This window comes from Haliotis asinina, chromosome 7 (genome assembly GCF_037392515.1).
Source record: "Haliotis asinina isolate JCU_RB_2024 chromosome 7, JCU_Hal_asi_v2, whole genome shotgun sequence".
Classification (NCBI taxonomy): Eukaryota; Metazoa; Mollusca; class Gastropoda; order Lepetellida; family Haliotidae; genus Haliotis; species Haliotis asinina.
This window is the reverse complement of record NC_090286.1, coordinates 51,086,201-51,100,118: the sequence shown is the minus strand read 5'-3', so window position 1 is coordinate 51,100,118 and position 13,918 is coordinate 51,086,201. Positions and strand designations below refer to the sequence as shown.

Sequence of the window (13,918 nt, the reverse complement as noted above, 5' to 3'; positions counted from 1 at the left end):
TTATGTCCTGTCATCATGACACTGGAGTACTCTACATCATAACTACATACTTTGTTCAAAGACATGCCTCCTACAGTTACTGAAGTCAGGCATTTTCAGCAAACATTAGCAAAGAATCTTACAATTTAAGACCTATGCCATTCACAAAAAGTACACACCAGATACGAAAAATAAGCTTTGATTGCATAAATAAATATCAGTGATGGATAGGTTCCATGTGCCTATGATTAGTGACATATCTACAATAACAAGAACAATACATGTACATTTCAAACTATACAACAAATGTATCCAAATCAACTCAATTTGGACATAAATCAAAAAAGTTAAAAACAGTCAATACTTCCAGGATTCAGCCTCATCCTGTGGGGGATCACCTGACGAAAGGTGATTGCAATGCTTTCAGCTAAATAAACACTGTTCACAATTTTCACAAACAATATGACACAACACTAGCAACAGCCAAGCACTAGATTTTGATATATCTAAGAGTATTAAACAAATCGGGGTGTTCTGTCCTGACTGATCTTGGTGCAGGCGCTTGAAGAAGATGTGGAGGGAGTTACATTTGTCTCAGAGACGGATCCTGATGTTGGATGGTCTTTATGACAACGATCATGACTCCGCCTTCCAGAACCACTTGATGCTGAACTGGCGCTGTTCTTCCGCTCAACTGATTTAGGCGGAGACCTGTTGACACCATCACCCCCAGACGAGTGACGCTGACGAGAATGTAATGATCCTACACTTGTCGTCGGCATCTGTCGAGATGGGGAAGGTGTCAGTTCCAGGCTCCTTCTTGCAGGAGCAGATGACTTTGACAGGGAACTGCTTGTGTGTGACTTTGTGGTCGTGGAGCTGGAGGTCGCCAGCCTTCTAGGTGCAGAGGTAGGAGCTCCAGCAGTCACAGACCGACTGAGACAAACCCTGGAGGATGTTGGCACAGTGGTGACAGATGTTCGGACAGGGTGACTTGTTCCTGTGGAACCCTTTCTAGGAGAGGGAGAGCTTCCTGTCTGAGATGCATATCGTCGCGATTCAGGTTTTGAGGTCAGGCTGGGTAAAGTAGTTCCAGAAGTACCTGAGGACCTATGATGACTATCTGACTTAGTTACAGACCCTGACCCAGAACGAGTAACCCTCTTTGGTGGAGATCCCTGACGAGGTGGCGACCTAGTTGTAGACACGGCAGCAGGGGCAGGCATTGGTGATGTCTCCGGGGATAGAACTTTCCGCGGAGTTCGAACCTGGATTTCTTCTGTATGGGCATCATCAGAATCTCCAACCTCTGAGATGACAACTTTGATAGGACTAGGTGGCAGGAAGGCATAATGTTCACTGCCCAGGTTTACAGATGGGTCTACATCTCCACAGGCTATTAGACTGAGTGTGGGCTTTGGCTTGGTCTCATGGACGGATGATTTCTTGGCGAGGGCTGGACTAGATGCAAGTGCTGCAGTGGATTGGGGGTCAGGCGTGGTTGGGCGGGGCGGGGATGCTGGACTAGAGGCGGGTCTGGAAGTACTGCTGCTCTGACTCACTTTCGCTACTTCTTGCCCTGAAACAGTCAGTAATAAAACCCATGGCTGCTAAACTGAGGAACAAGTGGGAGTTCATATCAAAGTCCATTATGTAACACAATGACCAAGACCAAGGTCAAATTTTTTTTGTTTTATTAACTTTTGAATGGTGTCTCAAAGTGATAAAGTACAACAAAAGTAATTTAATGAACAGAAATATATCAATGATATAAAAATATAGTACAAATAGAGCCACAAATACCAGCTCGATTGCTGATGTGGCATCAAAGAATAATCACTCACTCATGTTTGTTAGAATTATATATCTATTCACACTCTATCAATCGTCTAAAAAAGATAAAGAAAGGATGAAAATTGAAAATGTATACACTACTGTCAGATGAAGGTTATTATCAGCTGATCTACACCACAATGAATTAAGCATCTGTTATTGTTCATCACCTAAATAAACTGTATCTTCTGAAGGCAATAAACACATAAAAGCATTTGAAATCCTGAAATAGAAGGCAATGACATGCATAAGCTAATGAATGACATCATGAAACTAAAGTATGTCAGTTGGGTAACTCACACACAAAGGCACAACACTGATTACCATCAGGAAGCAAAGCCTGTCAGATATATGAAGCATGATGTATTAATCTACACTGCAAAACAAGCAGTTGGACAACTGTTTTGCAAAAACCAAGATAATAACCACAAAACATGCACTTCTCAGACTGAGTATTGGACAGATAGCTTTTTCATTCACTTGTTTCTATCTGTGGGTAAGTGTTCCTATCATATTCCAGCTTGTTAGCGACTGTCCAAATGATACCCAACATGAAAATAGTGAAAAATGAAAAATCAAAACCCTGTAAGTCAGCCAAGAGCCTGGGTGTCTGATTGACATATCTGTACATTGTAATTTCACGCATCACAAAAATGCCTCACACACTGAAATCTGCCAAAAATGTAAACCCTGGTTAATTCCTCTGCAAAAACAAGAATATAACTTCGCAAATGACATTTGGATTCATAAAACTAATTTTCCCATGAGCCTCCACTTGGTTGCCCCAGAATGTAGGAACAGGCGATTCTTCGCCTCCTAGAAATAAGTGAATGAAGCTGCTAGTTTGTCCCGGCTGACCCTTGACCTGTCGCATGCACCAACCCTATAAACATCACCATCACAACACAAGGGTCCAAACTGGACTGTTGAAAAATCCACAATGCAGTTCTTGCGACCGGGTGCAAATCACTGTGCAATGTTAGTGAAATCTGTGTTTCCTGCGTGTGTATTCATGAGTGAGTGAGTGAGTGAGTGTCACATCATCCAATGAGTAACTAGACTTGGATCATCACTGACAGCAACACTGATCCACCATGTTGGGGCAGGCTGATACAGAATCAGACAGGCAACAACGGTAATCACATGCTAGTTTGCTGAGGACCTGTGATCAAGGGTGCCGTTGTACAAAACCATCTTAGCGCTAAGGTGACAGTAACTCCCATTCTTTACCACAGTCATAAATGTAGCCTTAGCACTAAGGTTGTTTTGTACAAGACCTCTATGCGCTTCCTCGAAACGTGTATACCGAGCAAAGTTTAGTACTACTGGATATTCCTGTGATATTTAGCAAATGCTTCTATTCCACTATATTTACATTAATATGCTACTTTACTCAGCGAATCTGTTATGAAATGTGTAGATACTATCAGTACCTTTTCCTGATACTATAAAGTTACCATAGTTGCTGTATTAAGCGCCCAGTTCCAATAAGCACCCCGGGTTAAGTTTCAGACCAGTCTGTATAAAAATTTTATAAGTACCATAAAGTCTGAAAACTTACCAAGATCCATATTTGTAGTTTTTATTATTGCAATAACTGCATACAGAAACTCCAAACAGCTATTAGTGACAATGAAAAAGTTTTCAGACAAATTTGTTCATATCTGCTGGATCTCATGAAAAATGTCTAAAGGCCCAGGGGAAATACAGAAGAGTGTATCAGGATTCTCCATTTAGGGCTAACATGTCCTGTCCAACTAAAGATACAGAAATCATATTTATTTAGGCTAGCTGTCAAATATATCAGCCATAAAAGGTCTAGTTTTGAACGTTTCTTACAACCAAAGTATAAATGTTTCTTCTTGTATTCAGCATTATTCAAGGCCTATGACAAAGGTAAAAACATGACAACCAGTCAACCTAGTAACTGACAAGAGCTCAGATCTTTACATTGTACATTGTCCTTGTCAGTGAGAATGACCATTCTTACAAGAATGGGCTGCAGGTAGATCAATTCCAAAACGCACCTTCACAGGAGAAACCAAAATGGTGACTAGACAGACACCAGTCATGGCAAGGACAATGCTCATATTCCATTTTATATTGTAATAAATGAGTGAGTGAGTGAGTGAATTTAGTTTTACATCACACTCAGCAATATTCCAGCTATACGGTCTGTAAATAATCGAGTCTGGACCAGACGATCCAGTGATCAACAGTATGAGCATCGATCTGCGCATCGATCTGCGCAATTGGGAACCGATGACATGTGTTAACCAAGTCAGCGAGTCTGACCACCCAATCCTGTTAGTCGCCTCTTACGACAAGCATAGTCACCTTTTATGGCAAGCATGGGTTGCTGAAGGGCTATTGTACTCCAGATCTTCACAAGTCTCCTTTTGTAATAAAAAAGACTAACATTACACACATAAAGAAAATATTAAACAAAAACAATTGTCAAAGCAGTGTCTAATACTATTTCATTTATCTCCCCTCCCTGCAAGTGAGTGCATGCATGTTGGTGAATCTATTAAAGTCTCACTGCACAAGATTTGCACCATTGTGACTGCCACAGGGTGAGCCTCATGGACCACTACAACCTGGTATATATAACATACGTAAAACCCTGTCACCGTGGTAGGTAGATAGAAGTTATATCTACACACTGTTACCTGTCAATAGGGAAAGTGGGGGAACTGGAGGGCTGAAACAGAGTACAAAGTTCTAAATACCACAAATCACCTACTCTTACTGCATCTCAGCAAGTAATTATCTTCAATGTCAATGAAGAGGCCGTCACATTCTTGAGGAGCTTAACATGCACATCATTCACAGCTGGGTGTCTGTCCCAGTCCGACCAAGTAACACCTGAACCTAACAGTCTTCATCATCTTTAAAGTATCCAGGTAAGTTGTAATACACACCATATAACTACTCGGAGCCAGGGTTCAGAGCCAGGGAATACGGTATAACAATTTGTCTTAAAGCAAGTATATCCACATAGTAGACCTAATGCAGTCAAGAGTTTGTTATCCAGCTGAGCAAATCACGCTTTTGGAGTAACTGAACCCTAAACTGCCTATCCTTGCTCAGATTAGAGCTTTCTTGAAACCAAATAAGAAATAGCGTCAAACTTGAGAGATCTAAAATATGACATGACTGACAACTAGTTCAAAGGGAGGAAGCTGATTATTAAGTGCAATGCCCCAGTCAGTAAGCAAAGAAGAACAGACTCCTCTGACATGTTCACAATATGGTTGAAAAAAAAATATTCATCATTCCTGCAGATGTATGTAGTTTTGTTAGTTTGTAGCAATGCTAATATCTGGTACAGTCCAAGGCCATGAGTTTCAATGCATCCTAAAATCTGAAATGCAAACTGTCAAATTCACTGCACTACATTCTGAAAACAAAAATGGAGTTAATGTAGTTGGGTACTTGACAAGTTGTAAGTGGAGGGTCGCTTCACAAAGTAGACATATGTAAGTAAAGAGTTGCTTAAAAATAATGACACCTTGTAAGTGGAGGGTCGCTTCACAAAGTGGACATATGTAAGTAAAGAGTTGCTTAAAAATAATGCCACCTTGTGAGTGGAGGGTCGCTTCACAAAGTGGACATATGTAAGTAAAGAGTTGCTTAAAAATAATGACACCTTGTGAGTGGAGGGTCACTTCACAAAGTGGACATATGTAAGTAAAGAGTTGCTTAAAAATAATGACACCTTGTAAGTGGAGGGTTGTTTCAAAAAATTGACACTGTAAGTAAAGGGTGGCTTCTAAAAGTGGATATCTTGTAAGTAAAGGGTTGCTTAAAATAACTGATATCTTGTGAGTGGAAGGCTGTTTAAACAGAGGACAACTTGTAAGTCAAAGGTTGTCAAAGAGTGGAAAACTTGAAAGCAAAGCCTTGCTTGAACAGACATGGATTCTTTGCAAGTGAAAAGTGCACTGCATCACTATGTTGAGCCTGATGTGAACATGGAACCACTGTCATTGTGTTGCTGGTAAACTATGACCCATCACTGTGACTTAGTGGATATTACAAGTCTTAGGCTAAAAGAGGGTTGATAAAGCATTGAATTTGTTTTGATTTAACTATCACACAAACCTACAGCAATGAATAAGCTCAAAGTTTCAACTTCGAGATGGATGTACAGCTCAGTCATTATCTCTTTCTGCAGTTGAGTTTCTCACATACCTGTGACATAGGCTTGTACTGAATATTAATGAACTGAATATTAATGTAAGACTAAGCTCTAAAGCTGTCTGAAATCATAATCAGTGTTCTGTATGAAATTCAGACTTGCTACTTAAGTTGTGGCACCAAACAAAAAAGGAGCTAATTCAATGAGTTGAATTGCACCTTGCAAACCTACAAACCCATCTATGTCAAGCACCAACTGATTCTACCTTGTCTTGTCAGTACAAGATTGGGTTAAGGTTTTCCAGCAGTGTACAGGAAGGGTTGGGGAAGGTGATGCAGCCAAGGTAACACAACACCAGTTGAAGACCACTTACGCATGGTGGTGCTGCTAACTATACAAGTATACGCCACCTCACTCTCCTCCACCTCAATAAAGGGCAGACAACTCTCATGACTGCACCACTCTGCTGGGAGACGGATAGCCAATTAGCACACCTCAACTGGACACCTCATATGCCCATTCAGAAATATAATCTGACAACAATACATGCCAAGTAACATTCATGGCATTGTGTATTCATATGCAATACATGAAATATTTGTCTATTTAAGCTGTTCTAAGCTGTTTTTGTGAGCTACACTAAGTGTATCTTAGCCTGGAAATGTAATCTGTAGTATTTTAGTACCAAATATTGAAACAGTGCATATAAACAAAATACGCTCGGAAAAAATGTTACAGTTTGCATGAAACGGTGCCAAGAAACGGTGCTGACAAAAATAAAACAATCATATACACGTAATTATTATAGATCATTCAAACAAATCAGGCCTGTTTCAGAGAGAAACAGTCTCACTACAACTGTCATAAGTCAGTGGTGAAGTATGGGAAGTATTGCTAACACAGCTCTGAGAAATGGGCTCATTTCAGAAGAAAGACTGTGGGTCAGCTAATTGGAGCTAGGTCTTTGTGTGGAGAATTATTCTGTCTTATACATAAACTTGGAGTTCATGCTGGTGTACTCAGGTAGATAACAAGGGTATATCACATCAACAGGTGGCGTAGATATTACCTGCCATGCAGTGTGGAGTAAGCACAGCTTGATGATTGGCCGAGCCGGGAGTTGTCGAGTCATCCGGAAGCAAATTATCCGGCAACTCATCATCCAATTGGAGATCTAAATCATTCCACTCATCGTCTCCTGAAATACCGACCTTACTCTAGAGTCTCAACGAAGCAAATCACAGCACGCCATGTCCTGTATGTCCATGATGTCTTACTTTTACAGCTTTTCTCAAATTGTGACATTCTATAATTTAATACATTCATGCAATTACACTGAAAGCATTCGCCTCATTGTGTTGGTTTACTGACTTTGTAATAATTCACAACAATTAATCTCAGTCCAGGACTTCCCAAGGAGTGAGTGAGTGTGGGCATGCTATCATGGAGTATTCATGCAATACCAAATGAGCATAGGCTGATTTCTTCACAAACATTTTCAGACAGCATACTTCTGTCTTTCAGGTTTCTTTACAAGCCTTGCATTGCAGTGTGGGTGAAATTCTAGAAAAAGTATAAAAGAACACTTGTAGTTTCAGGTGTTCCCTTATTCGTTTCAATGAGTGTAATATACTAAATATTTAAATTCCGTACGTTTGGTGATGTAGCACCTTCTAAATACTGTCTCATAATATTAAGACTCTATAAAAATTGGAGTCAAGACAAAGGAACCCAGTGACTGACATCTTGAGCATCAGTCTACATAAAGGAAATACAATGACATTGTCAACATACTGTTAGTCACTTCTTACGAGATGCAAGGATTGCTGAAGAGCTATCCTAACCAGGACATTCACTGCAGCCAAAAACAAAAGCCTATAAAATGTACTTATTAAGAGTAACACACAGCTCATGACATCATATATACAGATTTACATTCAATATTTATATCAGGGCAAATTTGGAAGTGAGTTGGTTTATGAAGAAATCAGCCAAAACCAAACAACAGAACAGCTTCCAGTAATTTAGAATGTTCAGTACTGGGGTGAATATGTGTTTGCATGCTTGGTTAACAATAACATCCATTACTAGCCACTCTTTCTGGAGAGCTTCTCTCTTCTGAAGAAGTTCAAGTACTAAACCCTGGAGAGAGTGGGTGAGTGAGTGAGTTTAGTTTTACACCGCACTCAGCAATATTCCAGCTATATAGCAGCGGTCTGTAAATAATCGAGTCTGGATCAGACAATCCTGTGATCGACAACATGAGCACTGATCTGCACAATTGGGAACCGATGACATGTGTCAACCAAGTAAGCGAGTCTGACCACCCAATCCTGTTAGTTGCCTCTTACAACAAGCATAGTCGCCTTTTGTAGCAAGCATGGGTTGCTGAAGGGCTATTCTAACTTAACCCTGGAAAAACATAACCAGATATGTCGTAACCCAATGACAGTGTTGCACCAAGGTTTTATGCTTAAGCTCTGTTCTATATCTGACCATAAGCGTCTTTAAATATTTGAAGCTGCCCCAGCTGTACAACTGTGACCTGTCAACATTAAAGTCTGGATCAGACAAAAGTGTGACTGAAATTCTAAGCAAGGATCAGTCCCAAGATCTGAGTGAGTGACTGTTTTTGGCTATATGCCACTTTTAGCAATATTCGATACAATCACGGAGATAATTATCACGGATGGGGTAACCAGAAGTGGGCTTCACACTTTGTTCCCATGTTGACATTCAAACCAGGGTCCTTGGCATGACAAGAAAATACTTTTATCAATAGGCTACAATACTGCACATACTTACTATTAACTTCTGCCTAGATATTGCAGATGTTTTACATAGATACGAGAATCAAGGAATGACATAATCAACCATCATCCCATTGAAACTGCATCAACCAAAATTTGTATTTCTTTCACAATTCTAGTAGGAGCTTCTATTAAAAAATTCTGAAAGCAAAGTTTTGGGACTAAATAACATAGACTTTATAAACGGAAGGTGGTAAAATATTTGCCATAGTTTTATGACTTACAACAAAATGCAATAAATTGTTTACGGATATCGTTTTGAAACATACAGAACACAAGCTCAGTGCAACACTCTCAATAATCATACATTTACTGTCTATCTATATCCCAGTTACCGTGCGTGAATCTGTTCCATCATCTTCATTTCGATATCACTTCTTCTATATTTGTTTAACCATTATGATTGTACGTTAGTAGCAATACATGCATGCTTGTATACATAATGCAAACAGTCAGTGGAGTATATGGTGCACTGGTTAATGAAAACAATGTTGCATATTCATGTATTATTTACAAGCCTTGACTACAGCTCAAACTGATGATGACACAGGTCAGTAGTTATGTTTGTATATTTTGTATTCCATGCTGCACTACATCATGACATATGTGCAGACAATTACCACACAATACATGAATGTTATACTGTACAACTGTCTTACTGTCGTCACCATTGTTTCAATGCATACTATGTTGAAATGACAGCAATCATGCCAACATGATCAAATGGTACATGCAAGGTAGGTAACTCTTCCTCGGTACTTTGATGTGAACATGCACATCACACACATAACACAACTAAAATCTATGATAAACACTGATACCCATTAATACCAGTGTGCAAAAAGCTGAACCCACACAACGGACAACCCAATATACTTCATTTGGATAAGATGAAATACTACATCAGTCGTATAATGCAACAAGTTACAACAGATGCAGGTATGTTGTACACAGTAACATTCTCTGTGACATGCAGGATGACCCAGGCAGAATCTCTCTGTATCACTGATGCATTACAACCCGTAAAAGCTACATCTACAGTGCATCCCTCGAGTTAGTCCCATGCGGATGTATATACAAGGAGTATGTCTCCACAGAGGTGCTGTCTGTAGGTCTATCACTACGAGTTTATCTGCCCAAGTGAGAGACATGCAGGTATAGCAATATACTGTTTATATCCCAGGGAGGTGTTATGGTTATATGGAATGATCTGTTAGGTATGTGACTGAACTACAGATGAGCAGATGGAGAGAGCACACTGATGGAGGACAGACTGAAAGGAGTGAACCGCTGTATGTACTTTGTGTCTGAGAGATGGTACAGTACCCGCATACTGAATGAACTGCAGTATTCTTCAAACACAAAGATGACAATAAACATATTTTAAAGGCTCTAATATACCAGAAATATTTCCTTCCACACACATGTAATGAACTAGTTGTTTAGAACATACATCTCAACCATCAATATACTGTGTTTCAACTAGAAAACAACAGCAAGCTATCACCTGAAGTAGAGGCTATTACAGGTGCTTCTGATGGAGGGGTTTATACAAGAACATCCTTATCATTCACATATTTCGCATTCACTGACTCATTAACACAGACACATTTTCACAAACAGTAACACTGAAGAAAACATTTCACACAGAATAACCAGCTATTTCAAAACTTAATTTGTGTTGAAATAACAGGACTTGGAAATCTGTTATTCCGTTGCCATGTCTACCACATAAACCCTAATTGTACAAGTAATTGCCTTCCTTACAGTTCCATCTAGGTGTGACCGAGAGAGAGAGAGAATGAACGTGAATGCGAGATGGCAACAGTCGCCACAATGGCATGATGGAGACAGTGTACAACAACTGTGCAGTGTGCAACTTCAGCCGTCAACCAATCTAAAGCTGTCAATCAATCTAAAGCTGTCAATCAATCTAAAGCAAATGGAATACATGGAATGAATATGAAACATTCTGATGTAAAAATCAGCAAGAAACACATATTGTGAATGACTCCTTTCAGGCATTTTGTTAGATGAAGACACACAGACTCATCACTTATCCAGCACACTCAGAATCAACTGGGTTCAAGCCTCCAAAGATAAGAGGCTTATGGCTGTAGTAGTCCATATAGAGGCAACCAGATTGCTAGCTAGAGATTTGGAAGTTCATAGAGGGCTTATTCTGACAAATGCAAATTGATTGTTTGAACTCATTTTGCATTTAATTTTACATGCATAAATTAGTTCAGATGATTTGTAAATGTATTTCTTCTTTTACCAAATCTATTACTGTGCTTGTATTTTAGCCAAGCAAAATGTAAATTTGAACATTTTCAATATCAGGAATTGTATACATTATCATTAAAAATCAGATAGAATACATAATTATCTAATTACAGGACCTTCCCGCTATGATTCTGACAAGATGATGAAAGTGATGAGCCTACAGCAGTTAATGGAGTATTAGATGCAGGGCCAGCAGGCACTGAGGCTACAGCGGCAACAGCAGCCGACAGGCAGACTGCTTTGTAAGCCATGTCATGCTAAGTGAGGGCAGTCGAAGTTTACCCTCGGTCAGTGTACTTGTGGGGGAAATATTGTCACTCTTCCCAGGGCTGGTACTGCCAGGCAGTACAAACTCTGCCCCCGAGGTCTGCAATAAGATGTGGCAAGGAAATACATCAGGACTGGTGGCATTAGAAATAGAGAATTAACCATTACCATAGCAATCTCTCTCAGCTCTGTCAGTATATGGGCAGCATTTTTATTTTTGCGTTTCTCATTGCTCGACCATTCTAATATTCACCTAAAATGTACTGCATCATCACATAAAATGTCTATATAACTAAAATGCTTTAATCAGTCGCTGCCACAAGTCTGGAAAAACGCAAGAACTTGTAATAAGATTTACAAGAAATGAAAACCTAGAACATTATTCGGATAATTTTTTCTTTATTAATTACCCCCGACCGACCAACCCATGTTCAGAATTTGGTGGCTACGTGAAACACTCGCAAAATAATGATGCCCTATTTCAGAATGACTACATGATGTAGTTATTGGATGCTAGGGATCATGCATACAAAGACAGTACCTAAATCACAACCTACAGGATATTTACGTATAATCTACATCAAAACAGGTAATGTCAATCATAACAAATACTGGATTGTCAATCATAACAAATAATGGATTGTCAATCATAACAAAGACTGATCTTAAGTACAAATATCGTTTCCTTCCCCATGACTCACAATGTAAGCAGTTGTACATAACAAATTATCTGTCTGTCCATGACAGGTTAACTCCACAGAGGACAAGTGAAAAATCCATCTTCACATGTCATGTGGATGTGTCGTGTTCACCACACCACAGTTCTGTATGGTAAATGTTAAAAAATCTCTGAACTCAAAGTTTGGATATTTGTTATGCACTTCTACCAGTATAAATAAATGGAGAGATAGTTATAAATGTAACTTTCTGTATAAAATTGATATTTTATACTTATGATATTTTATACTTATTCCGACTCACACTCACACTCACCCATGTATTACCTCCCTTTTTATGCACATGGGCAGCTGAGCCATGATACTTCACTCTTTCCTATAATTGCCTGACACGAGAATACGAAAATTCAGCATGTCTGTAAAGGGTGGCTGGGAGGGTTTTCGCCATGAGTCAGGATAAGTATAAAATATCAATTTCATTCAGAAAATTACATATTTCTCCTTATCCTGACTCATGCTTAATTGCTCACAGAATCCGACGGAAATGGCAGTGAGGCAGACCATGCTGGATTCTGCTGTCTGTTCCAAATTATGTCCAATAATTTCCCCCCTAATGGGAAATTGTAACGGTGATAATTCAGTCCTATCCTTCTCATATTCTTTGTAGATTTTGGGGGGAATCACATCCAGTCGAACTTGTTGACTGGCACATGATGACACCAAAAGTAGCTAGCATCCTGCTAGTTTCTGACACAACTAAATGTCAAGATGTAGCAATCGAAACTTGCTGCAACCTTTCTTCATGTTTAATTATCTTCATAATGAATGCAAGGTCCTAATCACTTATGCTAGTCTGTTTAAGACGTGCACATAGACTTTCCACCAAAATACTCCGCAGACCATCTGGCTTCCATAAGTCACGTGATAAATCAGGTGAGTTAAGTCAGTGTCGTCGGGGAACTGTTATTTGCTGAACAACGACAAGTGGGCCAAACAGATGAATGCCAGTGACCTCCTCTGTGGCTGTCTCGCAGGTAATGGTTGGCAAACACTGTGTTTGACTTCCAAAAACAGCCTTCATAATAGTAGATAGCGAGCAATTTCCATGTAGCGCTAGTGTACAGGCTTGGGCTCTGACTTCATGTGGGTTAGAGCTTGCGGAGGGTCTAATCCTGCTGCTTTATATGCTCTAAGTATAACAGTTCTAATCCACACTGAGATAGTGATCCGGAAGCTTGACTGATTACTTGAAACACTTCCCGATACAGCATCCATTCTGTTGGAGATGGATAAAGAGGACGAGATAGGGCGTCCGCCATGACGTTGCAGGCTCCTGGTATGTGACATGCTTTTACTTGAAGATTCAGACTGTTGACTAAGTTGAACAGTTGAAACGTTAGGTGTAGTACAGATAGTGATCTCTTCATCATCTGCGTTGTGAATTGTTGCATGAAGGCGCCTGCGTCGAATGCATGCGGTGCGTGCATCGATGACTGTGTTGAAGAGTTGTCTACGATGCCTGAGGTTGCAGTCAACATGTGCGATGTCTGTTCTAGATGAAAGGGTTCTGAGATGTTGATGATGCCGTCGGTGTCAATCTAGTCGCCGATGTCCGTTGACTGATGTCTTCACTCCGTATCATCAACAGAGACTCGTAACAAAATTGACGTTCTTCTATGGGGACGATCTCTTCCCCAAATGATTTCTTCGTCAAAGAGGGATGATTCTGCGATGATCTTATGGATGAAGACTTTGTCTTCAATGACTTATATTTCTTGGGCTATAATGACTTATATTTCTTGGGCTGTGACGGCCCTGTCTCAACAGATGGTCTCTCCTGAGTCTTGGGAGGGGACTCGCCCGACCCTGAACACAACCTCTGAGATATGGCTGGCATATCACTAGAATGAATCTCAGCATCA

The 13,918-nt window shown here is 39.9% G+C and overlaps 1 protein-coding gene across 1 annotated transcript in view; it reads right to left on the bottom strand.

The window, feature by feature from the left end:
* Positions 1–392: 392 nt before the first annotated feature.
* Positions 393–13,918, bottom strand: part of LOC137292157 (rho GTPase-activating protein 45-like) — a 44,684-nt gene continuing 31,158 nt past the window's right edge. Inside the window, exons 29-31 of the mRNA XM_067823705.1 lie at positions 11,335–11,419; positions 7,026–7,154; positions 393–1,558 (exon numbers count right to left, since the gene is read on the bottom strand). Coding sequence (XP_067679806.1) covers positions 495–1,558; positions 7,026–7,154; positions 11,335–11,419 — 1,278 coding nt within the window. The 3' untranslated portion in view covers positions 393–494. The remainder of the gene's footprint in view (positions 1,559–7,025; positions 7,155–11,334; positions 11,420–13,918) is intronic.